Raw genomic sequence first — 27,449 nt, 5'->3', positions numbered from 1 at the left:
GGATCATGGCTGCAGCCCCGGCTCGGACCCCGGCTCGGACCCCGGCTGCCGCCGCTGCCGCCGCCGCCGCCGCCGCCGCCCCCCCTCCGCCCGCTCCGCCCGCTCCGCCCGCTCTGCCTCTGCAGCCGCCGGAGGCGGAGACCACGCTGCGGGCTCGGGCTGACAGCAGCCGGCAGGCGAGGTGGGTCCCGGCGGGTCCCGGCCGGCCGCGCTGGGGCCACTGTCCCGGGAGGCCCGGGCCGTGCGGGCAGGGGCCTGGGGAGCCTGGCCTCGGGAGAGGCTGCGGCCGCTCGGGGTGGGGGCACCCCGGCTGGGAGAGGCTGACCAATAGAAACCCTCGTCTATGATCATATTGGGGCGCTCTCCTTGGGAGAGGCCTTGGCTGTATTGGGGAGCCCCGACCCGACTGGATAGACTCGAGCTATTCTCAGGGGGGGCGGTCTGTGTACTGGATGGCTGCGGCTGAAGTGGGGGAGCATGTTATATTGGATCATATTGGGGCGCTCTCCTTGGGAGAGGCCTTGGCTCAGTTGGGGAACCCCGAGTGGGGGAGCATGTTATATTGGATCATATTGGGGCGCTCTCCTTGGGAGAGGCCTTGGCTCAGTTGGGGAACCCCGACCAGGCTGCGGCTGAAGTGGGGGAGCATGTTATATTGGATCATATTGGGGCACTCTCCTTGGGAGAGGCCCCAACCAGACTAGAATGGGTCCAGTGGAACAGGGCAGGCTTTACCAGGAAGGTTCTACTTGGGGGGCTGCCAGCTCTAGCAGGGACCGAGTGGAGGCAGACCTGCTTATAGTGGGGGCTGCCTGTCTTGGGGGGGTCTGCCCCAGCTGTAAGGGGGGGAGGTCTGGGGAGCCCACCCTCTTTGATGTGTAATGGGAGAACAACTGAGCTCAAGTCCTGTTGCAGAGCAGGAAAATGGGGTTTGGGGTTCAGGATGACAGCAGGGGTGACAGGGTAGAGTACTGTATGCCTGTGCTGTGAAGAGTGGACTAAATGAAGACTTTCATTGTGGGGGATGACTGGGGGGCTTGATGCGTTCCCCCAGTCTCTCTCCTTCCCCCATCACCCTGGTCAGCATAGGAGGGACTCAGGGTGCTGTGGTCACAAGAGCCCTGGCCCCAGAGTCCAAAGGCACGGATTGGAATCCTGCAAGCCCGCCTGGCCGAGTGACCCCAGAGAAGCCCCTTTCTATCTCTTGACCTCAGTTTCTCCATTTGAAAATAAGGTGGTAGCGGTAGCACCCCCAGTCTCTGGAGGCCCTCCCGGCCCAGACAAGCTGGGCTCTGCAGTTCCCAAGATCCTCCCAGCTCGTCGACCCCGTGCTCGCTGTGTGTCCCTGTTCATGCTCGAGCGGTCCAGGTGCCTCTTCCTGAGAGTGCCCGGCTCAGGAAGGACTGAGCTTAGAGGGGAAGAGAGAAGTGGGAAGGAGGGCATCCCTCCAGAGCAAGATCCTGGCCTGCTGGCCCCTTCCCTCCGGCCGCCCACGGGCCCTGGGGATGTGCGGAGCCTTGGCCTTTGGGGGAGGGGAGCAAGGCAGACAGATGCTCTTTGGGGCAGGAAGCCCAGCCTGGGGGACATGGGAAAGCTGAAATGCCCAGCCCTCCATCCCCCCTGCCCCCCGCCCTTGGCTTGGCTGAGAGCCCTTCCAGGAGGGCCCCGCTGGCATCGGGCCTCCTGGGAAGGGTTTGGACTCGGAGACAGAGCCGGGCCTGCCTCTTCCCCTCCCTTTGGCTTCAGAGCTTCCCCTGCAGCAGGCGTGATGAGGCTGGCGCTTCTCTGCTGAGTGTGCATGCTCCAGAAGAACCCCGCATCCGTGAGTCTGTGTGTGCATGGGAGAACATGCGTGACTGGGGGGGGGGGAACCTGCAGAGTGTGTAAGAATAGGGAGAACCATGCTCGCGTGGTGATGGAAGAAACGTGTGAGTGGGTCTGTGTGAACGTGCCGCTGTGTCCGAACATATCCATGAATTGCATAAATGTCGGCTGGGAACAGGGAGGGTGGAGGAGACCCAATCTGCTGCTCTTGTGGCTCCCTGTGCTTCTAAGGGGTTTGGGGGGGCAGGGGAGCTGGGCTAGGTAAGGAAGGCAATGGAGGCCGTGCAGTGGTCAGAGGGAAGGGGCTGAGGTCACAGAGCAGGGGCCAGCCTGGACGCTCTCCATAGGCTTCTCCGTTGAGATCATAAGTCATAGGTGACAGAAAACTGGGAGGGACTTGAGAGATCACCCGGGCCAGGCCCCCCTCGTTTTATAGGGGAAGCGAGTCTTGCAAGGCAGAGACCAGGTGTCCCCCACAGGTTGCCCTGCAAAGTTGAAGGCTTTGTTCTTCCTTCTGCCATTCTGGGGTTAGTTAGCACAGCTCAGACTCTCACGCGTGATTCCTGCTGCCATAATTCTCCCCCCGCCCCCCGCATCTGGGAGCCTTGGGCTGCAGCTGGCCCTGTCTCCCCACGGGCAGAGGGAGGAGGGGGCACTGTCCTATCCCAGAGTCCTGTCTCTGGGTCAGAGGGAGGGGTGAACCGTGTCACGTCCGTTCATCCTCGACATCTGTGGGGAGTTTCTTGGCAGTTCCATTCGGTTTGGGATACGGGCCAAAGCCGCTCCTTAAATGCATAGCATTTGGAGCTAGAAGGGACCTCAGAGAACATTTTACCCCTTTGTTTTATAGCTGGGGAAACCAAGGCCCAGAGAGGGCCTCAAGTAGAGTCAAGCCCAGCTTGATTTGATTCTAAACCCATGTTCTTCCCTGGTCTTTGGAGAGCCAATTGGCTCATCCACCCTGAATTCAACTTCCCAGCTTTTGGCTGGACCCTGGGATTGTAGGGTGTCGGGACTGGAAGACCCCTTGAGGGACATGGAGGCCAGCCACAACTTGAAGCAATATTCCAGACCTGAAATGCTCTGGAAGCAGAGGAAAAGACATCCTGTTAGAGCAGCCCACACCATATTGGGGAAGCTCTGAGGACTTGGGGGCTTTCTTTTATATCTGCCCCTCTGCAGGTTTCCCCTTGGCTTTTGGTTTTAACCCCGGAGCCAGACTGAGTAGGCCAATTTCTCCACCCCCTTATTCCTTTGGAGCCAGACCTGCCTGGTCAGCCCATAGCTTTGGTCCCTGGCAAAGGGCCAAAGAGCCCTTCCCCCAAAGTGCATTAACTCTAGGTCTTGTAACCCTGTAGGAGGAGGAAGCCCGCCTCCCCCCCCCATGCAATTCCCCAGACATTCTAGATTTTCTCTGTGATGTCCTCCCTTAGAAACTAGCACTTTTACCCCAAAGTCTCTGAATTTGGGCCCTACCCAGAGATTAAGGCTTCTTGATCTGGAATCTGGGAACTTGTGCTTTTAGGATTGATAACTGTATTTCATCATAACTGGCCTCCTTTGTAATCCTATATATTTTATTTTATACATTTATAAACATTCTTCTGAGAAGTCTGCATAGGCTTCACTAGGCTGCCCCTTGGTGTAGATAATGACCCATGTTTCTATGAGGTTAAGATACATAACCTGCAACAAGTGGGTGAAACTTGTTGAACAAGTATCCTCCCCATTGTACAGCTGAGAAAACTGAGACAAAACTAGAAGTGACTTGTCCAAGGTCATTCAAAGAAGGAGTTACAAGGACTGGAATTAATCCATATCAGCAAGTTCCTGCTATGTGTTAGGTAGTAGGTAGACAAATACAAAGTGGAGTCAGGGAGACCTGAGTTCAAATGCAGCCTCAGACTAGTTCACCTACTGTATGGCCCCAGGCAAGTCACTTAATCTATATTTCCTCCTCTGTAAAATGGGGATAACCATGGCACCCACCTCAAATAAGACTGTGAATGAACCCATTTTCCCATGTGGGCCTTGGTTTTCTCATCTATAAAATGAAGTTAGATTAGGGGTTGTGACTCTATAGTCCCATCATCTGAAGCATTGATAGAGAAGGTGGTAAGAGGTAGACCAGCTACCTTCAGAGGTATCTTCCTTCCATCTCTGGAGTCTTATTTGGTGTTGAGTTCATTGGAGGAAACTGTGCCCCCCCGGGGGCCATCTGGGCTCCCTGGATTGACACTAACAGCTGTCTCTTCCTTGTAGGTCTTGACACCCAGCTCCCGATCAGAGCCGTGGCCCCTCCTGGACACAGATACTCCTCCCTGGGGCCCAGGCAACCTGTCTCCCCCAAGGGTCAGAGTATGGTGGTGATACTAGCCCTTTGCTCCATCATCTGGTTAAATCGGGGCTTCAAACTGCGGAAAAGTGGCTAAGCCCCCCACCTCCCACCCTGCTCTGCTGACACTGCCACCTTCTCCTCACTCTGCCCTTCTGGTCATGTGGAGGTTGGCTCGTAGTTGAGCTCCTTTCTCCCTTGGTCCCAGGAGAACTCCCGCCACTCCTCACTCTTGGCCCGGGCATCATGGGCAGCGCTGAGGGCTTCCAGTACCGGGCCCTTTACCAGTATCACAAGGAACGTGAGGAGGACCTTGACCTGCTACCTGGCGACATCCTAGTGGTGAGCAAGGGCACGTTGGAGGCTCTCGGCTTTCATGATGGGGACGAACAGAGCCCTCACCAAATTGGCTGGATCCTGGGCGTCAACGAGCGGACCAAACAGAAGGGAGATTTCCCAGGCACCTACGTGGAGTATCTGGGGCCTGTGAAGATTGCCCTGCCCTCCCACCGTCCCCGAGGCCACAGGCCATTGCCTGCCACACCAGGGGCAGGGCCTGTCCGTGCCCGGGACTCCCCAGAGCCAGGTGAGCCCTTCCTTGTTCCTTTTACTGTGGGATCCCAATGTAGAATGGGCTGCTTCAAGGGGGCAGAGGCTGGGGAGTGGGGCCTTATGGAGTATCTGTATAGAAGAGTGATTCTTTTTTGGATTGGATGGTTTCTGGATTGATGGACAGGAGCTTCCTGGAGGAGGAGGCAGATGGTGGGAAGAGCCAGGGGCTGTGCTTGATAGTGGGCCAGGCCAGTGAGTGCTGGCTCTCCTAGCCATGGGAGCAGGCACTGCCTGGTCCTGCCCAGCACTGTGGGGACATGCCTCAGACTTTCCCATTTTCTGCCAACGAGTCTACCCCATCTGGCTTGTCAGGACAGGACAGAAGTACCTTCACCTGGGCCCCAAATTCAGTGAAGCTTTTCCCTTCCCTTTAATGGTGGTGAAGGCAAGAGTGGGGGAAGGGAGGATATGGCAGGGAGGAGCCTCTGGAATCCTTGACCTTCCTTCCAAAGCCTAGTCATTCTGCCCCAACCTTCTGACTGGGAGTCATCATATACTCCTCAGGCTCACTGTGGAAAAGTGTCTTCTCTCCAAACTTCAGTTTCCTCTTCTGTCAGAAGGAGAGAGTAGCTCCTGTCCTGTCTTGTTCATAGGGCAGTTGGGAAGCCCATATCTGAGAACGGGAGGTAAGGTGTAGAAAGGACTTCATCTCCAGAGAACTTTTGTGGTGTGCTGGTCAGTGCAGAGAGAGCTAGATTCAAATCTCATCCTGATGCTTCCTAGCTGGATGAACCTGAGCAACCTCTCTGGGCCTCAATTTCTTCATCTGTAAAACAGAGATAAATAACTATCTCCTACCTCATAGGGTTATGGTGAGATACTTTGCAAACCATAAAATGCTATTCAAATAATAACAGCAACAAGAGAAATGAGAGACAGCCTTCCGTGGGGCAGAGAACACAGGGTTTGAGTTGGGAGATTGACCTCCACGGTGCTGTGTGACCTTGGATAGGCACGTCCCCCAAGTCAGGCAGCAGGGTTGGTCATGGTGTTTGAAGATCCTCCTCACCTTTCCATCCTGTGGTCTGGATTCCCTTCTCCCTGGCCTAGATGGTCAAGCTGGGGAGGGGCAGGATACAGAGAGAACTCTTGAAAGGGCTCTGAGCTCCAGGCCCCTGGGGTCACACTCTCCTGCTGGATTCTGGCAGTGGAGATAGCTGGCCAAGGAGCCTGTCTTCCCACTGCTGAAAGACAAGCTTGTTCTAGGGCCAAGACTGGGGCCCCATGGCGGCGACCATCAGAGGATAACAGGGCGGAATTAGGCGGGGATAGATGCGGAGAGCACCACAGCCCCAGGACTTTGCCCGGGTTCTCTCTGCACCTGGCTCTGGTAGAGTGGAGAGGAAGTAAAGGAACAATGGGGAGGCAGGAGAAGAGGCAAGGCCACCTTCTGAGATCCCTTGGCAGAAGATGGCCTGGGTGAAACTGGGCAGCACCTTTTCCTTTTCAAAGTCTGGCTATAGTCCCTTCCCATGTCCCATGACTAGGGAGGAAGGCTTTTGGAATCATAATAGAATTGAGTGGTTAGGATAGCCCAGGACACTGGATAAGGTGCCTGCTGAAGGTAGCTTTCCTGCCAAACTGGGAGGGTCCTGAGAACCCAGGATGGTAGAGCTGGGAGGGGCCTTAGAACCCAGGATATCAGAGCTGGGAGGACCCTTAGAACCCAGGATGTCAGAGCTGGGGGGGTCCCCTAGAACCCAGGATGGCAGAGTTAGGAGAAACTTTAAAGATCAGAAGTGAAGTCTCAGCACTGTCACTGTATTTGTGACCTTGAACAAGTTACTTCACACCTCTCGGTCTTGGTATTTTCATATGTAAGAGGAGGACTTTGGACTCGGCAGCCTCCAGAGTCCCTCCCAGCTCTAAATCTATGTTTTTATGTTCATCTGATTCACCTTCCTTTAACAGTGGAGGAAACTGAGTCCCAGATAAGGAAGATATATACACAATGTCCATCCAGTTAGTCATACTTGAGCCTTTTGACTGTGTGTGTTTGTGTGTGTGTGTGTGTGTGTGTGTGTGTGTGTGTACACGCCTGCATGTACATCCATCCATCTGTCCATTGACACCTATGGGTCTGGTTTTTTATCTCTTCTTTTTCATTGTGTCTGTATGTGCCTTTCCATCTTTTCTTTTGTGGATATGTGTACTGTCTCTATCTCTCCCCCCCCCTTTCTTTTCCTGTCTCTCTTTTCTCCTCTCTCTCTCCTACACCTCGCCCTTTCTCTGGCTCTCTCTCTCCCTCCCCTCTTTCTCTTTCCTTCTCTGCCTCTTTCTCTTTTTCTGTCTCTCCCTCCCCTCCTCTCTCTCTTCCTTTCTCCCCCTCCCCTCTTTCTTTCCTCTCTTTCCCTCTCCCTCTGTCTTTTCCCTGAGCTCCCTGGAGATAGAATTGGCAGGAAACATAATTCAGATTGGAGCAGGATCTGGGGGGGAAATGGGATGGGGGAGGGGAGGAGGACTGGGGTTCTGCTGACACAGCACATTCCTGGAGCAGGATGAAGGGAGCCCTCATGCGGGGCGATGCCTCCCCCCCAAGTCCCCAGGGACCTTCTGCCAGGGTCACCATTGTGGCCTTCTGCCCTTAGCAGCTGGAATCCCTCTCCTGTAAAAGCTTTTCCCCCGTTCCCACCATCCCCTTCCCCCTCTCTGCCTCTTGGGTTTCCAGGCCATTGGGTGGGTGGGGTTTGGATTTCTCTGGTTCCATGGGGCCCCTCACCCGGAGTATCTCTCTGCCAGGAACTCCCTTCCCCCACTGCTTCTGTGGGCTTCCTGCCAGGACATTTTCCCCTCCCTGGTAACAGCCCGTCTGGAAAGGAGGAGGACGCCTCCCTTCCTGGGAGAGCTGAGGAGGGTGGGGAATGGAGCCGGGGGTGGGGCGATGGGGGAGGGAAGCTTGAAATGGGAAGGTCTGGAGCTGAAGAGGTCTGGGGTCCTGGGGTTGGGGTGGGCAGTGACATGGAGGTCTAGAGAGGCCTGCCCGTTAGGGTGCAGAGCCTAGCTAGACATGAGGCCCAGGGTGCAAGTCTGCCCCGTGAACCTCTGCTCGATCCAAAACTGAGGGAACTCTAGATTGACAGTCTGTGTGATATGTCTCTGGCATCCCATATTCTAAGAGCCCTCCCAGCTCTGACACTCCAGGTCCTAAGGGTCCTCCCAGCTCTGACATTCCAGGTTCTAAGGGTCCTCCCAGCTCTGACATTCCGGGTTCTAAGGACCTTTCTTGCACTAATTGTTTTTACATTCCCAGTTTTCTTCCATCTCTAATCCCATGATTCTGTTATTGGTGCATCGTTTGGCTCACAGAATCAGTGAAAGAACCCCCCAGGGCCATCTTATTCGATCCGTACCCCTTCCAAATGTAGCCTGGCATGGATAGTTATACAACATCTACCTGAAGATCTGGGGGCCGGGGAGGGGTTCTCCCTCCAGGGGTAGCCCATTCTACTCTGGGACAACTCTCATTAGAATATTTTTCCTGACATGGAGCTGCAAGCCACCCTTGTAATTTCTGCCCATTGTTCCTGGGTCCACATTGTCCTAGGATCAGTTGAAGTAACTGGATTGTTTAGCCTGGAAAAGAGAAAATGGTGGGGGGGGGGGGTTACAGGGGAGATAGGAGAGCTGTCTTCAAACATCTGAAGGTCTGCCACTGGTGGAGGGTCTAAATGTAGATGAAAGCTGCAGATTGACCCGTTGAGGTCAGGTGCCAGAACTCTACCCAGTGGAGCAGAGCCAACCCAAAGGGCTTTGCAAGGTAGTTGGGTGCCCCTCAAGTGCCAACCATGCCTCAAGCCTCTGGGTGCAGCACTGGTGGTCCAAAGATGGGTGAGATCATAGGCCTTGCCTTCAAAGAACTCAGGCTAATAGGGAAGCAACAGGGCAACTAAGTGTAACGACGATGGATGCAGACTCAGTGCAAGCTAGTCTCAGTGGGGAAGTCCTCCTGCAGGAAGGAGACTTTGAGCCGCTTCCAGAAAAAAGGCAGGAGCGGTAAGAGGTTGGGGTGAAAGGGGCAGAGTGTTCTAGACCCAGGGACCCCCAGGGTTCCTCAGAAGCCACTTGATCCAACTCCTCCACTTTATACATGATAGACCTGAGGCCCAGAAACTGACTGGCCTGAGGTCATCATCACAAAGGTAGAGTTCCAGCCCAGCTATTCTGGCTCCAAATCAAGTCTTTATTTCTCTGTTGTTTCCTCTAGAAGAGCATGAGATATTTTTATCAAGCATGCAAAAAAAAAAAAAATTCAGGTAAATTCTAGCATTACCTCATCTTTCTCTTTTAGAAATCCCGTCAGAAAGAAGGAAAGACAGTCTGGCCCAACCTGGCTCTTTGGGACCCCCCTTTTTCTTGGAAGTAACATCTATTCATTGGGAGTAACATCTTTTTAATAATACACTTTGTCCTAGAAATGAAATCCAACTCCCTGACCTGCAGTTTACATAGTCCATTCTCTTTCCCCCTACCACTTTTTTTTTTAATTTTGAGAAGTGGGACATTTGCCTTGCTCCTTCCCCAATTCTCCATGGTCTTTCAAAGATCCCTGGCAGCAGCTTAGCAGACATAACCACCAGTTCTCTGAATGCCCAAGGACATGGTTCAGTGGGGGCCTGGTCACAAGCACATCACAGACAGACAGCAGAGGGCTCTCACTTCACTTCATCTCAGTTATCAATGTGCTCTCTCAGCCAATTTTGTAATATCCTTTCCCAGGGTAAAGTTCAGAGTAGTTCTGTCATCTCTCTGGCGGTCATTATCATCCCTTCCAGGGAGTCCATTGGTTGGAGAAAGACTGAATTAACTCTGGTGCATGAATTTTGTAGGATGCTATTGTGTTGGAAGAAATAGTGACTGAATAGAGTAGTGTAGGGGGACATAAGCTGGACTGGGAAAATTGTCTCTTCTCATCTGAGCAATTGTCTCATCCCTTCTTTTATCTTCTCCCCTGTATAGCAGCAACAAAAAAGCCTTTCTGTTGTCTCTCCAACCTCTGCTCATTCTGAGATTTAGTCTTCCAGACTCCATCCTTCTAGAAAGTAGCTTTCCACTGTCTTATATTCATAATAGCTGATGGTTATATAATGTGCTAAGCATTTTATAATTATTAGCTCATCTTCTCTTACCTACTCTTGCTTACATCTTCTGTACATATGTGTCTTTTTAAAATTTCCTTCTTTTGGGGAGGAAATCGGGGTAAGTGACTTGCCCAGGTTTGAGGCTGAGGCTAGATTTGAACCCAAGTCTTCCTGGCACTGTATCCACTGCACCACCTCACTGTTCCTGCCTTTTTAAATTTCAATGTAAAGTCTCTCAGGGCAGAAATTGTTCTTTGCTTTTTCTCTGTGTTCTTGGTGCCTCACACAGTAGGAGCTTAATACATGCTTGCCAGATTGGATCAACTGTACTAGGTGCCTCTTCTTTTTGTCCTCAGATGGTTTGTTTTTCCTTCTATCTTCAGAATTTACTTTTGGAGTTTTTTTGGAGAATTTCCCATTTCTTCTAGTCAGATGGTCAATGGGCATTCATTAAATGACGTCTGTAACCATTCAACAAACATTTATTAATCGCAACTGTGTACCAGACACTCAACTGACTTCTCCTGTAGTCAGTCACTCAACAAGCATTTATGAAGTACCTTCTAGGTGCCAGGCCCTCTTCCAAGTGTTGGGGATGCCCAGAAAGATAAAAGAAAGCCCCTGCTCTCAAAGAGCCATTCATGTTCCACAGTATTTGAACTATCCTTTCTCTGAGTCCTTTGAAATTTCTTTTCCCAAATCTGGAAAGCACATCAGACTGGCCAACGTTCTTGTCCTCCCATCACCACCTTTAGGATGGACTATGTCCCTTTCCCAGGAGGTCTTCCAGGACCTGAGAAATCCTCATTTTTAATCTCTTCCTTTAAAGTAATCCCTTCTACAATATTCCTTAAAAAAGTGATCATCCAATCTTTGAGACGGAAAATGGGTGACCTAGTGATAGAGCGACGGGTCTGGAGTCAGGAAGACCCAGTTTCAGTTGCAGCCTCAGACATTTACCAGCTGTGTGACCCTGGGCAAGTCACTTCACCCTGTTTGTCTCAGTTTCCTCACCTGTAAAATGAGCTGGAGAAGGAAATGGCAAATCACTACAGTAGTTTTTATTTTTATTTTTTTGGTTTTTGGTTTTTTGCAAGACAATGGGATTAAGTGACTTACCCAAGATCACACAGCTAGGTAATTGTCAGAAGCCTACTTTGAACTCAGGTCCTCCTGACTCCAGGGCCAGTGCTGTATACACTGCTCCTCCTAGCTGCCCCATAGTAGTTTTTTCAAGAAAATCCCAAAGAGCAAGGACAAAGTGTTGGGACATGCCTGAAACAGTCGAACAATAAAGTCTTTGAGAAGCAGTAGTGGGGTGATGTGGAACACCACCTGCACCAGTCTATTCTTCTGATATGAGGGACATGCCACTGGTATCACTCACCTGGACTCAAGAAAGGAATTTATTTAGCCTGTTGATTTGGGACTATCCTTTTTGAAAGAAAGGAGAGGGACAGATAGACAGAGGTTTACCAGTTATGCCCTTATTGGTAGATCTGTAACCAGTTGAATGGATGGATCTTGATCATAGTAATAGTAAGTTTTGATGGTTGCCCAGAGTGTCCCTTTCATAGTGTAACACTGCACTAATTCTTTGGGGATTCCCTTTATTGTGCCCTAAAGTTTCTAAAGCAGCCTACTCTCTATGACCCTCATAGAGCCCTAAGAGGGAGATGCCACATGTATTATTATCCTCCTTTTGCAGATGAGGATCAGAGGAATAGCTTACCCTAGGTTATGTGCTTAATATAGTAATATAGCAACAGCAGTGATAATCACAGCTAATCTTTACATAGCATTTACTTTGTGTCTGACTTGTGCTAATAAATATTTTATAATTATTGTCTCATTGGAGGAGGGAGAGATATTAACTTATCCCTATCTTACAGTTGGGGAAACTGAGATTCATGTGAGCAGGCTTATCTACTGTTACATAATTAACAAAATCATCATAGTTAACATTTATAAATTACCTTCTATGTATCAGACACTGTCCTGAGTCTTACAACAATCATAGAGATGGGGTAGGGGGTTATTATCACCCATTTTTCAGTTGGGGAAACTGAGGCTGTGAAATGACTTATCCATAGCCACATAGTCAAAAATGAAATTCTAACTTTTTTCTTCTTAAATGGAAGTTGACCATTACACTATACTGCCTCCCCCCCAAAAAAAATTATTTCAGTTTAGAAGGTCTCTCATGATAGGCCCCCACATTTTGTATGTGGCTTCATGTTGTTTGAACAGTTGCCAAAGTGATTTTTTTTCCTTACTCCCAATCTGACCATGTCATTCCCCTCCTCAATAAACTCCCTTGGCTCCCTATTGTTTCTACAACAAAATAGAATATTTAAAACTTCTTGACAATTCAACCCCAACTTGTCTTTCCAGTGAAAAGTGATTCAACCAGTCATACAATCAGCATTTTATTAAGCCCCTATTGTATGACAGGTAATGGGTTAGGCCAGAAGTAGCCTTCCCCTTAGAAAGTCTGCATTCTTTCAGAAAGTAGCATGTATATCAATTACTATTACAAAATGAACACACAGCCAACAAAGAAAATGGTGGGTTGAAGACCTTAGCAAAATAGGGGTTGAAGGGTCTTGGATCAGGGAAGACTATTTGAGAGGTGATCCTTAAACACAACTTTGAAGGAAACCGAGGCCTCCTCAGCATTCCTGGAGGGGGGCATGGCTGGGGCATAAGGAATAGAAAGCTACTCTGACTGAACAGCAGGGGTGTCCTGTCTATACTAGAGGAGATCAAGAAGGTAACTCTTGTATAAAATCAGGACATAAGGGAAAGTTGAGGCAGAACTGGAATGGACACTGACCAGCACTGACCCCACTGACAAACACAGATTGTTTGGTACTTCTTGGTAGAGATGGGACTCCAGGGGTGGAGGCCATTACATGTGGTATCAGACTTTATTCAAAGTAGTGATCAGTTGTAATAGGGCTTTTTTCCTCTCCTTCTTTTGAAAGTTTTTTTTTTTTTAATATTTTATTTATTTATTTTTGGAAGCAATTGAGGTTAAGTGACTTGCCCAGAATCACACAGGTTAATATGTATCTGAGGTCAGATTTGAACTCAAGGCTGGTGTGCCACCTAGCTGCTCCTTTTTTTTGGCTTTGGTTTTGTTTCTTGATTTGTGTGATGTTATGTAGAATGATTCTGGGAGGAGAAGAGACTAGAGGAAATTTAAAAATAAAAGATATCAATAAAAATTTATTAAAAGATTGGTGGGAAGAGAGATCAGAATCAGGGAGGATGACTAGAAGTCTGTTCAAATAATCCTAGTGAGTGAGGATGAGCATGAACTATTTGGAGGGCATATTCCCCATTAAGGCCTTTGGAAGATTTAAGATGTCTTCTTCCTTTCCCAGGAGAGCAAGTTTTTCCTTATTTCTCAGTCTGACTTCTGTCCTGCTTGGGTCTTCTAGCATCCCCTTTCCACTGCCAGCTTTTCTCAAGGACTGCCCACCTTCTTCAAAGTGAATGGGATGACCTCTCAGCTGCTGCCCCAGCCTTGGAAGGAGCTGCTCTCCTCCAACTCAGCCCATAGAACTTCAGACATACCCTGGGACAACCCATCCCTAACCAGGGCCAGTCACTTCATGGTCTGACATAGAGTTCTCCTCTTCCCTTGTCAGCTGGTACCCTGCTTCCTGACCTGCCGGAGCAGTTTATGCCCCCTGAGGTGGCACCACCCATCCTTCAGAAGTTGGTGGAAGCCATTGAACAAAAAGGTAAGGGTGCTTTGTACCTCTCTGCCCCCTCTCTCTCTCCTCATTCCCTCCCATCTCCCCAGTGGACCTCAGGTAACATCACCAGAATCCCAGTCACTCATCGCTTAGAAGGGAATAAGCATCCATGAACCACTGAGCCTATATGAGTTTCCCTAAGCAACCTGAGGTGGTACACAGAGGTTAAGAGCCTTGCCTCCAGGATCCCACAGTTAGTAAATGTCTGAGGTGGGATTTGAACTAGAATCCAGCAGTCTGTCTTCAGTGTCACCTCGCAGCCTTAGAATGTCCATGAATCTCACCATGGATCCAGACTCCTTAGCTCCTTTTCTTACCTGAGTCTTCCTTCTTGTTCGAAGAACCCAGCGCCTCTTCTCTCTCTTGAATTTGCTTGGCTGGTGCCCATCCCCACTGACTTCCCACCCACCCTCAAGAAAGTCATCTAAAGTCATTTCTGACATCCCCATCTGTCCTTTGTCCCACCCCCTGCATGACAAGAAGTTCTCTAAGGATGTGTTTGATGTTACTCGGATGTTCCTTCTGCAGGGCTGGACAGTGAGATGCTCTACAGACCATCTGGTTCTGAGCTACGACCACTGAGAATTGGTGAGGATCAGCTTTCCTTGGGGGCTTCTTCCTCTCCTTCCCCTTCCCCTCCCTCCAGAAGCTGGGAGTCTTTGGGCCCATAGGGAGGCCTGGGAGGTGCTCACATGGCTGTGTCTTGAGCTCCAGAAGCTTCTGACCTGTGATAAGATGGGACCCCAAGTTCTCTTGCTTGAGGCTGAACTGGGCAGGGTTGGGGGTGAGAGGGAAGATGCAACTGGCTCCTGAGCAGGAAGTAACCATTCCCTCTCTTCATATTCCTGACCCCCTGGCAGACTGGACTCTGAGTGATGTGGATCAGTGGGATGTGGCCACCCTTTCTGAGGCCCTGAAGGGTTACTTACAAGCTTTGCCCAGGCCCCTTGTGCCGCCTGGATCCCACGGGGATATTCTTCATGCCTTGCAGGGTAAGCCCCCATTGATTGTCTCAATGGGGAACAGGAGGGAGGTAGGAGCAGATAATCAGATCTTGAACATGGGTCCTCAGGGGATGGAAGAATCCCTGGGTCAGGGAGAGGGCTGACCTCTGACCAGCCTAGCTGTGGTGCCCATACTGTGGGATCCCCATAGGCCATGGCTGGCTGATTTGGGGAAGGGTCCAGGAGGCCAGACAGGACCTAGTGATTCATTTTTTGTGTGTCTCTCAGAGGTAACCAGCCCAGCTGCAGCAGCGGCATCAGCAGGGTGGAGGAGGCAGCAGCTGCAGGCAGTGCTGGAGCCCCCCCTGGTCCCTCTGCACAATGCCCTGACTCTGCGCTTCCTGCTCCAGCATCTGGGGCGGGTGGCCCAGCAGGCCCAGACCCAAGCCCAGGGCAGCAGCCTGAGCCCCCAGGCCCTGGGGGAGATCTTTGGACCTCTCCTACTTAGGCTGTCGGCCACTGGGTATGTATGTACATGACTAAAGAGCAGAGGAAGGAGAGGAAGGACAGATAAATAGAGAGGGGAAGAAAGGAAGGGAGAGAGGAAAGAAGGAAGGAAGGAAAGGGAGGGAGGGAGGAAGAAAGGGAAGGGAGGAAGAAAGGGAAGGGAGGAATGAAAGAAGGAAGGAGATAAAGGAAAGAAAGAAAGTAGGAAGGGAAGGAAGAAGGGAGAGAAGGAGGGAGGGAGGAAAGGAAGGAGGACAGGTGATGGAGAGAGGGAAGGAGGTAGGGCCAGTGATGGTGAGAGGGAAGAGGGAGGGAGGGGGGAAGGGCAGGTGATGGACAAAAAGAGAGAGGCTGGAGACAAGGAGAGAGTGGGCACAGGAAGGGATACCTATGTCCTCTTCACTGAATGTATATGGCCTCAGAAGTGAGAGGAGCTCAGGGCCTGCGCAGTCCCTTCCCCCTTCCATGACCTTGTTTTTATCCATACTTGCCCAGTATCACACTTAATATACCAAGTGATGGGCAGTGAGACATTTTGAATTGATAGTGGACCTCCAAGCCAGGAAGACCTGAATTCGAGTCATGCCTCTGGCACCTCCTGGCTATGTGACCTTAGGCATGTCGATGTCTCCATGTCCCAGGCAACTCTGTAAAGATTTGAGTTTCAGAGAAGGTGCTACCCTGCATTGGTGGAAGGGCCTGCAGATCTTGTCCCCATGTAGCTGAGTACTCATGTTCAGAGATCCATGTGTCAGCATAATCAGGGACCCAGGGGCTGCTCTGGAACCCTGTACCGTGGCTCTGACCTTGCTACTATCCCTCAGGTCTGAACAGACCCCTGACTTCTCAGCTCTGTTCCTGGAAATGCTGCTACAGGACCAGGAGGAGGAACAGGAACCACCGCCCCCAGGTAAAGACCACTGAGATCCCTTCTGGGCAATCCCTGGGTCCCTCCTTTCCTTCTTTCCAAGAATATTCATCCCTGCTGCTCTCTTTCCCCCAGGAACTTGCCTCTGAAAAGCCCTAGGTTCAAATCCTACCTCACAACTCTTATAAGCTGTGTAACCCTAGGCAAATCACTGACCCCTTCAAGCCTCAGTTTCCTCATCTATAAAATGACTTAGGGGAGAGCTTAGGCCCTCTCAGTTCTTAATCTACAATGTTAGTATATACTGGAAGGAAGTGCCCCAGGGAACTCTGGACAAAAGTCACATGGGTCCTGCCCACCATCCTGGTCTGATGTTAGCCTGCTTTTATTCCAGCCCTACCCCCAAAGCCTCCTAAGCCCAAGGTCCAGCCTGGCAACCTGTCTAATGGGAGCAATGCCCCACTCCAGGAAGCTGAGTGGTATTGGGGTGACATTTCCAGGTAACATGGAAACTGGCATCTTGGTAAAGGGAAAGGAGCAGTCCTAGTTTAACTTGGTGGGCAAAAGGAAGAACTTTTGTTTTCCCTCTCTGAACCTTGGTTTTCCTCCTCTATATAATAGGCATGGAGTGGGAGGCCAAGCTGTATTGATCTGGGGGCTGGTGTGGGGATCAAAAGGGCTTTGAGATCCAAACCTAGGGGAAGAGAAAGAAAGGGGGGGAGGATGAGGAGAAGAGAATAGAGGGCAGAGAGAGAGAGAGAGAGAGAGAGAGAGAGAGAGAACACTTGGGCAGAGAAAGTGTAGTGATAAATGGGACTGGAGCAAGGATAGAGATGATTCTATAGACTTGGGGTTTGCTAGAGGTCCCAAGGGAAGAAATTATGAGCATCTGACCAGAGCTAGATTCCTCTGGCCCAAGATCTGACCCCCTGCACACCTTTCAGGGAAGAGGTGAATGAGAAACTTCGTGACACTCCAGATGGTACCTTCCTAGTCCGGGATGCTTCTAGCAAGATCCAGGGCGAATACACGTTGACCCTCAGGTATGGGGTCTCTAGGGAATCTGTGGTTTGAACCCTGGCTTCCTAGCTTTGTGATCTTGAACCCTGCCTATTACCCCAGCTGTAACTTAACAAGCCATCCTCTCAACTTTGATTTCCAGGAATGTGGGGTCTACAGGAGTCACATCAGGGTTGAAGGGGTTGGGGCTTAGGAATGGACCCAGAGAGACAAGGGAGACTAGGCATGGACTCACTGCCTCACACCTGGGATGAGCACAAGAGAGGGCAGACCACCAGAGCCCCAAGGTGATCTAGCTTTGTCCAGCCCCTGACCCATGTCCCACCTTCTGCAGGAAGGGTGGCAACAACAAACTGATCAAAGTCTTCCACCGAGATGGACAGTATGGCTTCTCCGAGCCCCTGACCTTTGGTTCCGTAGTGGAGCTCATCACCCACTACAGACATGAGTCTCTGGCCCAGTACAACGCCAAGTTGGACACTCGACTGCTCTATCCCGTATCCAAGCATCAGCAGGTCTGGGGGTGGACAGATCCTGCCTGGGGGGAGGGGGGAAGGGGCACAACTAGTACAGTGAGAAGGTTTGGGAGCCTGTAGAACTTGACTTGAACTGCTCACTAGCCACAGCTTTCTCACTTCCAAGTTAAATGAGTTGTTTTTTTTTTAAATCAAATTCTGAACTTTGCATTTATCCCTATTATATCTTATCTGTCTTATGAAATTCACCCCATCTCTGTCAAAAAGAATTCATTAAGTGCCTACTATGTGCTAGTCAATAAGCAATTATTAAGCACTGCTGTGTTCCAGCTATACTAACATGTAGAAACTGAGGACCTACCCTAAGGAGCATACCATCTAATGAGGAAGACAACACATAAATAGCTAGATACATAGTCCATGTAATCTTTTGGAGATCCTGACTCTATTAGTCAGAATATTAGCTAGCTGCTATCAGCCCTGTGTCATCTGGAACCTTCCTCTCCCACTGCTGTGTCTTTGCATGGGCTGTGCCCCCATGCCTGGAAGGTAGTCTCCCCATTCCCTTAGAAACCTTAGCTTCCATCTGTGCTCACTTACTTCATGTGCCCCCTCCTGATGTTAGCCTACCTGTATGATATTGGACAAGGCTTCTGACCCCTCGGGGTTTTCTCACCTGTAAAATGAAGGGCTTGGAGCAGGTAGTCCTTAAGGTCCCTTCTAACTCTAAGGTTGTGTGATGCCAACTACAATCCTGTCTCTTTTAGATAATAGACTAGAAACTCCCTAAGGGCAGGCATTGGATTCTGCTTTCTTTCTCCACTGTACCTAGAATCTAGCAGGTGCTTAATTAATGCTGATTACATGGAAAGACTTCTCTACTGGGAGTCATGAGAACTGGGTTCTTAGTCTTTGCTTTTCCACTGATTCCATGTATGACTTGGGACAAATCCCTTCCCCTCTATGGGTCAAAGTTTATCCTTTGATCAAATGAGATAATGTACATAAAGCACTTGGTGAACCTTAAATTGCTAAATAAATGTGCTGTTGTTATCCTACTAGCTTGTGTAAAATTGGAGCCTCTGAAGAGCCTTTTAGGGCCAGGTTGGTTCCAGGGAGCTCACCTGGCCCATGTCTGTCCCCTGCCCCAGGACCAGGTGGTGAAGGAGGACAGCGTTGAGGCAGTTGGAGAACAGCTGAAGGTTTATCATCAGCAGTATCAGGACAAGAGTCGAGAATACGATCTTCTCTATGAGGAGTACACCCGGACTTCGCAGGTATTCCAGGTTCCACCTTGCTCCTTGCCCCAGGGAGCCTATTTCTGAAAACACGTGGAGGGGAAGAAGGAAGGAATCATGGCAGGGCTGACCTTCACAACCTAGGGCCTGCAGAGCAGGAGTGGGGGGAGAAGTTCCTGATGCAGCCTACTCAGGTTCCGAGGATACACTAGGGATTGGACCAAGAGGACCTGTTCCTTGACAGGTGGCATGGGTTTCGTAACTCCAAGGAGAGAGATTTCTGCCCAACAGTAAGGAATATCCTCAGTTTCCTCATCTGTAAAATGTGGGTAATTACCTATAGTGCCAACCACTTAGGGCTATGGCAAGTATCAAAAAAATGTTGAATGTAAATTTAAGTAAATGATAAATGTACATATTTAGCTGGCAAATGCCTTCCCTGTGTACAGTTATGCTCACCCTCATCCTACTATATAGCACCTGGAGCAATAACTAAAAAGTCTGGTGTGATGGGGAGAACAGTGACCAGGGAGTCTGAAAACTTAACTGTTCATCCAGCTTTGCCAGACTTACTATGGAAGCTCTTTCTCCCTTTGAAGGCTTCAATTTCCCTATTTGTAATTAAGGGAAGATTTAATTTGGTAACTTTTAAGGGTCCTCTGAGTTCTGACATCCTGGGTTCTAAGCTCCCTTCTAGCTCTGACATCCCAGTTCTAAGCTCCCTTCCAGCTCTGACATCTAAGGGCCTTCCAGCTCTGATACCCCAGGTTCTAAGCTCCCTTCTAGCTCTGACATCTCGGTTCTAAGGCCCATCAGCTCTGACATCCTGGGTTCTAGGCTTTCTTCTAGCTCTGACATCCTGGGTTCTACGCTCCCTCCTAGCTTTTACCATCTGTGTTCTAAGGGCCCTCCCAGCTCTGACCCTCTGGGTTCTAAGGGCCCTCCCAGCTCTGACCCTCTGGGTTCTAAGGGCCCTCCCATCTCTGACATCCTGGGTTCTGAGCTCCCTGCTAGCTCTGACATCCCAGGTTCTAAAGGCCTCCCAACTCTGATGACATACTGGGTTCTAAGGGTCCTCCCAACATTGAGAGCCTATGAGGTGGAGGTAGCTAGCTGAATTTCTAAAACATTGAGCACCAGCAAGGAGCCCTCGGCAGCTTTCCAGTTGTGCTTTACAGGATGGTAGTCTGTTCCCTGAAGAACCGACCCAGGCTCACTCCTGGGATCTTTCTCCAAAGGGAAGGAGTGGGCTGCTAAGACAGGAGGGTCGGCACAGCCAGGTCACCCTGGGGTGGGCCCAGCAAGAAAAGGCAGAGCCTCAGACAGTCCCTGGCCTGTCCCCTCCCCAGGAGCTGCAGATGAAGCGGACTGCCATCGAGGCCTTCAACGAGACCATCAAAATCTTTGAGGAACAGGGTCAGACTCAGGAGAAGTGCAGCAAGGATTATCTAGAACGCTTCCGGAGAGAGGGCAATGAGAAGGAGATTCAGCGGTGAGCTGGCGTCCGGAGGCTGAGGCTACTGGGCAGGGCAGGAGGAGAGGGCCCCCTATCCATCTCCTCCCTCTCCCTCCCCTGACCCTAGACATCTCCCCTGCCTCGGTATCACCCCCACACCTCTTGCCCCACCATGCCTCTTGCGGAGTCTCGCTTCTCTCTAGGGATCTCCCTGCTTTCCCACCTTACTTTGTGACCATGCCCTCCCACTCTGTAAAGGGCCCTGTTGGACCCCCTGCTTCCGAGGGTCTGATGGGTCACCATCCTCCTCCTGTCCCCCCAGGATCCTGATGAACTCAGAGAAGCTCAAGTCCCGAATAGCGGAGATTCACGACAGCAAGATGAAGTTGGAGCAGGACCTGCGGGCCCAGGCTGCTGACAACCGAGAGATCGACAAGCGCATGAACAGCCTCAAGCCCGACCTCATGCAGCTGCGGAAGATCCGGGACCAGTACCTCGTGTGAGTACAGCCTCCGGGGGGAGCCCACCTCCTGGTGGCTGCTGGCAGCACCACCTGCCCTGGCCCCAACCCTCTCCAGCACAGAGCCCTTCTTTAGTTCTACCTGCCACCAGCAGAATGGGGGGAGGGGGAGGGAGAGAGAAGAGAAGAGAAGAGAAGAGAAGAGAGAGGAGAGAGAGAGAGAAGAAAAAAGACAGAATGAGAAAAAGAAAAGGACAAGAAGAGAAAGGAGAGAGAGGAGAAAAATGAAGAGAGAACTAGACAGAGAGGCAGAGAAAAGAGATAGAAAGAAAAGAGAAAAAAGAGTGAGGAAGAAGAGAAAAGAATGAGAAAAAAAGAGGACAAGAGAAGGGAAAGGAGAGAAATGAAGAAAGAACTAGACAGAGAGAGACAGAGAAAAGAGAATTAGAAAGAAAAGAGAAAAAAGAGAATGAGGAAGAAAAGATTAAAAAAAGACAAGAGAAGGGAAAGGAGAAAAACGAAGGAAGAACTAGACAGAGAAAAGAGATAGAATTAGGAAGAAAAGAGGAAAAAAAGACGGAATGAGGAAGAAGAGAAAAGAATGAGAAAAAAGGACGAGAGAAGGGAAAGGAGAAAAACGAAGAGAGACTAGACAGAGACAGAGAAGAGAAAAGAGAGTGAGATAAGAGAAAAAAGAATGAGAAAGAAGAAAGGAGAAAAGAATGAGAGAAAAGAGGAAAAGGATGAGAGAATAGAAAGAATGAGAAAGGGGGGGAGAGAATGGGAGAGAAAAAATGAGCCAGAATAGAAAGAAGAGAAAAAAAAAAGAATGAGTGAATGGTTGGGGGAGGGAGGTTATCGTAGAGGTCTTAGTTTGTGAAATCTGCCCTTCAGAGGTTGACTCACTCCTGAGGGGAGGGACTGGTGGTGGCTTTTCTGGTGGTGCCTTATTTTAATTACTAGGCAAATGATATCACCTATTACCAGAGGGTGGTCTTAAATCAGACCAGGAATTTGAATAATCCAGAAGCCCAGTCTTTCTAAGCATTTATTAAGGACTTAGATATGCCCCACTGGGGCTAGATGTTGGGGATACAGAACAAAGAATAAACCAGTCCTAACTGTGTGTGTGGCTAATGTCCTTTAGGTGGCTTTAACCTTAACACATGCCTGGATAACTGGAACATAACTAGATTTTGTCCCAGTTAGACTCTCTCTCTCTAGAGTAGGACTATTGTGTTCAATTCCTGACTGTCCAGTTTAGGGAAGAATATTTTATTTATTCATTCATTCATTCATTCACTCATTTATTTATCCTAATACATGCAAAGATTGTTTTCCACAGGCTAGGTGGCGTAGTAGACAAAGCACCAGTCCTGGAGTCAGGAGTACCTGGGTTCAAATTCGGTCTATGACAATTAATAATCACCTAGCTGTGTGGCCTTGGGCAAGCCACTTAACCCCATTTGCCTTGCAAAAACCTTAAAAAAAAAAAAAGATAGTTTTCCACATCCTTTTTTTTGTAAGATTTTGAGTTCCACATTTTTCTCCTTCCTTCCCCCATCCCCTTGACAACAAATAATCTGATAAAGGTTAAATATGTGTAACTGTTAAACATATTTCCATATTAGTCATGTTACAAAAGAAAAATCAGAACAAAAGGGGATAAGGAGGGTAGGAATATTGACAATCTGGAGAGAGTTAGAGGACTGTTCAGACAGTTGGTTTGATTAGAGACTTTAAGAGGACCAAGGTTTGAATTCTAATTTTTAAAGGAGTCAGATAATCTCTGTATACCTCAGTTTCCTCATCTGTCCCTCTATGACTGGAAGGTTCTCTTTCCTCACTTCCATCTCCTTCATTTCCTTCAGGCTTCAGGTCCTTCAGGAAGACCCTTCTAATTTCCATCCCATCTAGTTATTTAGTGCCCTTTATCTGCTTAAATAATTATATATAGACTTACCTGGTTGAATGTTCCATCCCCCTTAATGAAGGGGTTTGGTAAAAGGACCAGCGTGGCCCTTACTCTAGACCTGCATGATTCATTGACATAACTGGGGATATTTAGTCTAAAGAGGGATAATCTTGTTTGTTCTTCATTCTCAAAAAAAGATCATGATGCCATTATTTGCAAATGAATTGAATTTTTTAATTGATATTTTATTTTTCCAATTATATATTATGAAAGTTTTTCAACATACATCCACTTACATTTTTATGTTACATGTTTTTCTATCACCCTCCCTTCCCACCCCCCGCACCTCAGTGGTGAACAGTTTAGTAAAAATTATATATGTTCATTTGTGTTTTACATGTTTACATATTAGTCATTTCATATCTGAGGAATTAGGACTAGAGAAAAAAGAAAAAAAGCCATAGGATAGGAAGGAAAAACATAAGAGAAGTTTTAAAAAGTGAACATAGTATCCATTCAGATTCTGTAAGTTGTTTTGTTTTTTTCATCCAGCTGAGGATAGAGTTGTCCATAACAGGTCTCTCAGGGTTGTCCTAGCTCTCTGAACTGCTGAGAGGAGCTGCTTCCATCAGTTGATCTGTTAATGTGTACAACGTTCTCTTGGTTCTGCTCCCTTCGCTCAGCATCATTTCTTTTTGTTTTTTAGTTTTCTTTTTTTTGCAAGGCCGGTGGGGTTAAGTAGCTTGCTAGGTAATCATTAAGTGTTTGAGGTCGGATTTGAACTCAGGTACTCCTGACTCCAGGGCCAGTGCTCTATCCACTGCGCCACCTAGCTGCCCCTCAGCATCATTTCTTGTAATCCTTTCCATGCTTCTCTAAAGTCCAACCTCTCATAGTTTCTTATAGAACAATAGTTCTCCATAACTTGTTCAGCCATTCCTCAATTGATGGGCATTCCCTCAATTTTCAATTTTTTTCCACTACAGAAAGAGCTGCTATAAGTATTTTTGAACAAGTGAGACGTTTCCCATTTTTTAGGATTTCTTTTGGGTATGGGTCTAGTTTTGGTATTGTTGGGTCAAAGGGTATGATCAGTTTTATTACTCTTTGGGCATAGTTTCATATTGCTTCCCAGAATGGTTAGATTCGTTAAGTGAATTGGATTTAAGTGAGGGGGTGCAAAGTCATCATCCATATTTTCTCCTCCAGAACCATCTTGGTAAAGTGACCAGATATAGATCAGGATGACTGGAGATGGCCCCAGATGTAGGGGGGAGACCTTGACCTTTTTAAGCTAAGGTCTTTCCCAGGCTTCAGGTTGTCTGTGGTAATGCCCATTCAGTAATTAAGATTAGGTAAGAAGTGAAGCAAAAAATGATCTCTTACCCGATCAAAAAAAATTAATCTGGGAGAGGAAGACCTCAATTTCTGGTCAAAACAAATAAATAGCAATTTGAAGAAGAGAAGGTGCTGAAGGCAGGAGGTGGGGGAGGAAGGGAGAGACAGAAGGAGGCAGGACATCTATTTACTTCACAATTTTGCCAGAGGCTGGTTTTAAGGCAGAGGGGCTACTTTCTATGAATAAAGTTCACTCTCTGGGTTTTTGTTACTCTTTCACTGTCTGCCCAACTCCTCCATACCCTGGAGGGTCACCTACAAGAACCCAAAGAGGGTGATGGTGAAATTCTTGTTGGGAAAGCTGTCTGTCCCTTGTAACTGCCCTCCAGCCCTATCTGCAATAGCAAACTCCACCTTCACAACATCTGGTATGAAAAAAACTGATGTTTGAAGGGCTGGGGAGTTTGCTCCCAGACACCCAAGGAGGCATTTCCTCCCAGAGGCCAGAACTAAGGTTCCAGCCCAGAGCTGCTGGAGGCGGTGAATGGACTTCGAAGAGGGGCCATTTGAGGTGGCTTGAGGTCAGAGAAAACATCTAATCCTTAGGCCATCAGAAAATTGAAAGGGGTGGTCAGAGAGAGTCATTCTTGCCCCCTTATCCAGGCTTACAACTGGATGACCTGTTGTTGGGGAAAGGCTTCTTTTCCAAGGCTGCACTGGACTAGATGACCATTGGGGGTGCCTTCTAGCTCATTCTGTGGTTCTACTCCCTCAGTGACTTTGGATCAGCTCTCTCCCCCTTTCTGGGTCTCAACAACATCCTTCATCAAATGAGGAGATTGAACTTAATGATCTTTGAAGTCCCTTCTAAACCTTCTTTTGTGTGTTCCTTAGTCTCTTCCAGCTTCATTATTTCATATGTTCTCTATTGCTCTCCTCACCTCCCCTAAGTGCTTTCTAAAATTTAATTTTACTTTTTCTCAAAAATCTGTTTGCTCTCTCCCTTAAACAACCCTTATAACAAACATACATAGACAAAACAAATTCTTGCATTAGCCACAGCCAAAAATATACATCTCATTCTGAATTCCAAGTGGGGCTGGGTAGTGCCATGGGTCCTCTGGCATCATGGTTGGCCATGTCATCAATCAGATAATATTAAGACTTAAGTTTGTCTTTACAACGCTCTTGATTGTTACTGTAGAAATTGTTCTCCTGGTTCTCACTTTGTTCTGCGTTGGCTCAGTCAACTCTTCTCAGGTTTCTCTGAGCCCATCCCTTTCATTATTTCCTACACAATGGTATTCCATCTCACTTGATGCCATTGTTTGTTCAGTCATTCCCCAATTGATGGGCACCTCTTCATTTCTTGTTTTGTATTTCTTGTGACCTAGGACAATTCTCCTTCCTTCTCTGGCTGTTTCCCCTGTCTGTGAAATGGAGGTAATCATCTCCTGTCTCATTGCCCTTTTTGGCTTGGATAAAAGCGATAAATAGGAAAAACCTTCAAGGAAAGCTGGGCAACTAGGTGGCACAGTGGATAGAGCACCAGCCCTGCAGTCAAGAGGACCTGAGTTCAAATGTGGTCTCAGACACTTAGTAATTACCTAGCTGTGTGGCCTTGGGCAAGATGAGGAAAATCCCATTGTCTTGCCAAAAAAGAAAAAAAGAAAAGCCAGAGCTTTTGGATGGACATGAGGTGTGACATGCTCTTCTCTCCTCACCCGGCAGGTGGTTGACCCAAAAGGGAGCCCGGCAGAAGAAGATTAATGAGTGGCTGGGAATCAAGAATGAGACTGAAGAGTGAGTACCCTAAGGGCTGATATGGCCCCCTTTCCTTCTTTTCCTTGAGACTGACCTTTAGGGAAAGGACACACTGAGTAGTGGAAAGTGGGCCAGCCTTAGAATTAGGAGACCTGAATTGGGGTCCTTAGTTCTGACAACGTCTAGCTATGTGACCTTGGGCAGGTCATTTATCTCAGCCTCAGTTTCCTCATCTGCAAAATAGGTGTTGTGATATTTTGAGACAAATTCTTATGACCCTTAAGCTGCCACAATGATTGGGAGTTGTGGGTATCAGCTGAGGGAGCCCTCCCCATTCAAGTGTCCAGGGAGCCTCTGGCCTTTTTCAGAAGGCTGGACTGGATTCAGTCAAATGAGACCCTCCAAGAATGTTGGGAAAGGAGAACGGGGTTCACATCCTCCTTTGGGTCCTGGGCCCCTTTGGCCCAACTCCCTGTTCATGGATGGTTTTGGGGTTGAATACACTGGCTTGGATGATGCTCCACTGAGGCAAGAAAAGAGAAAGGTGTTCGAGACTTGGGGCCATCAGACAGGCAGCCAGGGAGCCAGGCTCTGTGCTAAGGCCCTCAAGAAGCTGCCGCACTAAGGGAGGAGATAATGTGGCAGAGACAATATGGTGTGACCATCTAAGCCATATATAGTTACATACATGGGAAGTAATCCCAGAGAAAGGCACCAGGGTGAGGGAGAGTGGGGAAAGACTTCTCAAAGAAGCCAGGCCTCAAGCTAGTGTTGAAGGTCAGGGAGACCAGGAGTCAGAGGTGAAGTGAGCTGGGCTTGGCCCTGGTGCTCTTATCAGCATTTCTTAAATGCCTACTGTGTACTAGCATAGTGGATACAGAAAGAAGCAGAAGACAGCCCCTGCCCTCTTCGGAGGCCTCCCCACCAGCCCCACCTAACCCTAACCCTAATCCCCACAGCCAGTATTCCATGGTGGATGAGGAAGAGGACCTGCCTCATCACGAGGAACGGACTTGGTATGTTGGGAAGATCAACCGCGGGCGAGCAGAGGAGATGCTGAGCGGCAAACGGGATGGCACCTTCCTCATCCGGGAAAGCAGCCAGAGGGGATGTTATGCCTGCTCTGTGGTGTGAGTATAGCCAGGACGGGCCTGGGTGGCTGGGGCTGGGGAACAGGATACCCCCTTGGGGTTCCCCAGTCAGCCCCTCTTCCCCCAAAAGCAAGGCCAGGGCTGATCTGGGGGGGGGGGGGAGATGGCACCTGGGAATGGGGTCCGTTGGCTTCCTGGATACTGAGGGTCAGCTCTGTCTTCTCATGTCTCTCAGGGTGGATGGAGATACCAAACACTGCGTCATCTACAAGACGGTGACTGGCTATGGCTTCGCGGAGCCCTACAACCTGTACGCCTCCCTCAAAGACTTGGTGCTACACTATAAGCATACATCGCTTGTTCAGCATAATGACTCCCTCAATGTGACGCTGGCCCATCCCGTGCTGTCGCCGCCGCCACCGGCGCGCTGAGAAGCCCAGCCTCCTGGGCAGGAAGGACAGACGGATGGACAGATGGATGGAAGGACAGACTGCTCTGGCGGTGGGGGGAGTGGGGCTGGATGCTGCTGCTGCCTTCTCTCAAACCTGAGCTCGGCTGAAAAGCCACAGCCCTTCACCTCTCACTGCCTGCCCTTGCCCCTGCCCCTGCCCTGGTCCTGGACTTCCCATAGACTAGGGCATCCGACCAGCCCTGTGGCTCCCCGCAGGAGTTCAGGTCTGGTGGCTGGACCAAGGTGTGTGTGTGTGTGTGTGTGTGTGTGTGTGTGTGTGTGTGTGTGTGTGATCATGTTGGATG

At 49.2% G+C, this 27,449-nt stretch overlaps 1 protein-coding gene and 1 long non-coding RNA gene across 3 annotated transcripts; one reads left to right on the top strand and one right to left on the bottom strand.

Annotated features, from left to right (window-relative positions):
• Window positions 1–27,449, top strand: PIK3R2 (phosphoinositide-3-kinase regulatory subunit 2). Of its 2 annotated transcripts, none has more exons than XM_074204811.1 (16): window positions 1–181; window positions 4,087–4,745; window positions 13,506–13,601; window positions 14,145–14,204; window positions 14,477–14,608; window positions 14,849–15,083; window positions 15,892–15,977; window positions 16,330–16,435; window positions 16,880–16,978; window positions 17,290–17,470; window positions 18,583–18,708; window positions 20,019–20,161; window positions 20,448–20,624; window positions 25,570–25,641; window positions 26,562–26,732; window positions 26,929–27,449. In XM_074204811.1, exons 2-16 carry the CDS (start codon window positions 4,406–4,408, stop codon window positions 27,122–27,124), a joined length of 2,220 nt encoding a protein of 739 aa, XP_074060912.1. In that variant the 5' UTR covers window positions 1–181; window positions 4,087–4,405; the 3' UTR covers window positions 27,125–27,449. The 2 variants fall into 2 exon arrangements, with proteins under 2 accessions (XP_074060912.1, XP_074060911.1); XM_074204810.1 differs by lacking the exon at window positions 1–181 and adding an exon at window positions 1,657–1,822.
• Window positions 5,118–6,096, bottom strand: LOC141501126 (uncharacterized). The gene is made up of 2 exons (XR_012472145.1): window positions 5,781–6,096; window positions 5,118–5,537 (listed from the first exon to the last, which is right to left on the bottom strand). It is a non-coding gene; the product is annotated as an uncharacterized LOC141501126 (long non-coding RNA).

Source organism: Macrotis lagotis, chromosome X, assembly GCF_037893015.1.
Source record: "Macrotis lagotis isolate mMagLag1 chromosome X, bilby.v1.9.chrom.fasta, whole genome shotgun sequence".
Classification (NCBI taxonomy): Eukaryota; Metazoa; Chordata; class Mammalia; order Peramelemorphia; family Peramelidae; genus Macrotis; species Macrotis lagotis.
This window is presented reverse-complemented; position numbering and strand designations above follow the sequence as displayed.

Bases quoted from the DNA above. Each gene is read 5' to 3' on its own strand.
- PIK3R2 (XM_074204811.1), top strand. From the start codon at position 4,406: ATGGGCAGCGCTGAGGGCTTCCAGTACCGGGCCCTTTACCAGTATCAC. The intron at 16,436-16,879 runs GTAACATGGAAA...CACACCTTTCAG, and splicing joins TATTGGGGTGACATTTCCAG to GGAAGAGGTGAATGAGAAAC. The intron at 20,625-25,569 runs GTGAGTACAGCC...CTCACCCGGCAG, and splicing joins ATCCGGGACCAGTACCTCGT to GTGGTTGACCCAAAAGGGAG.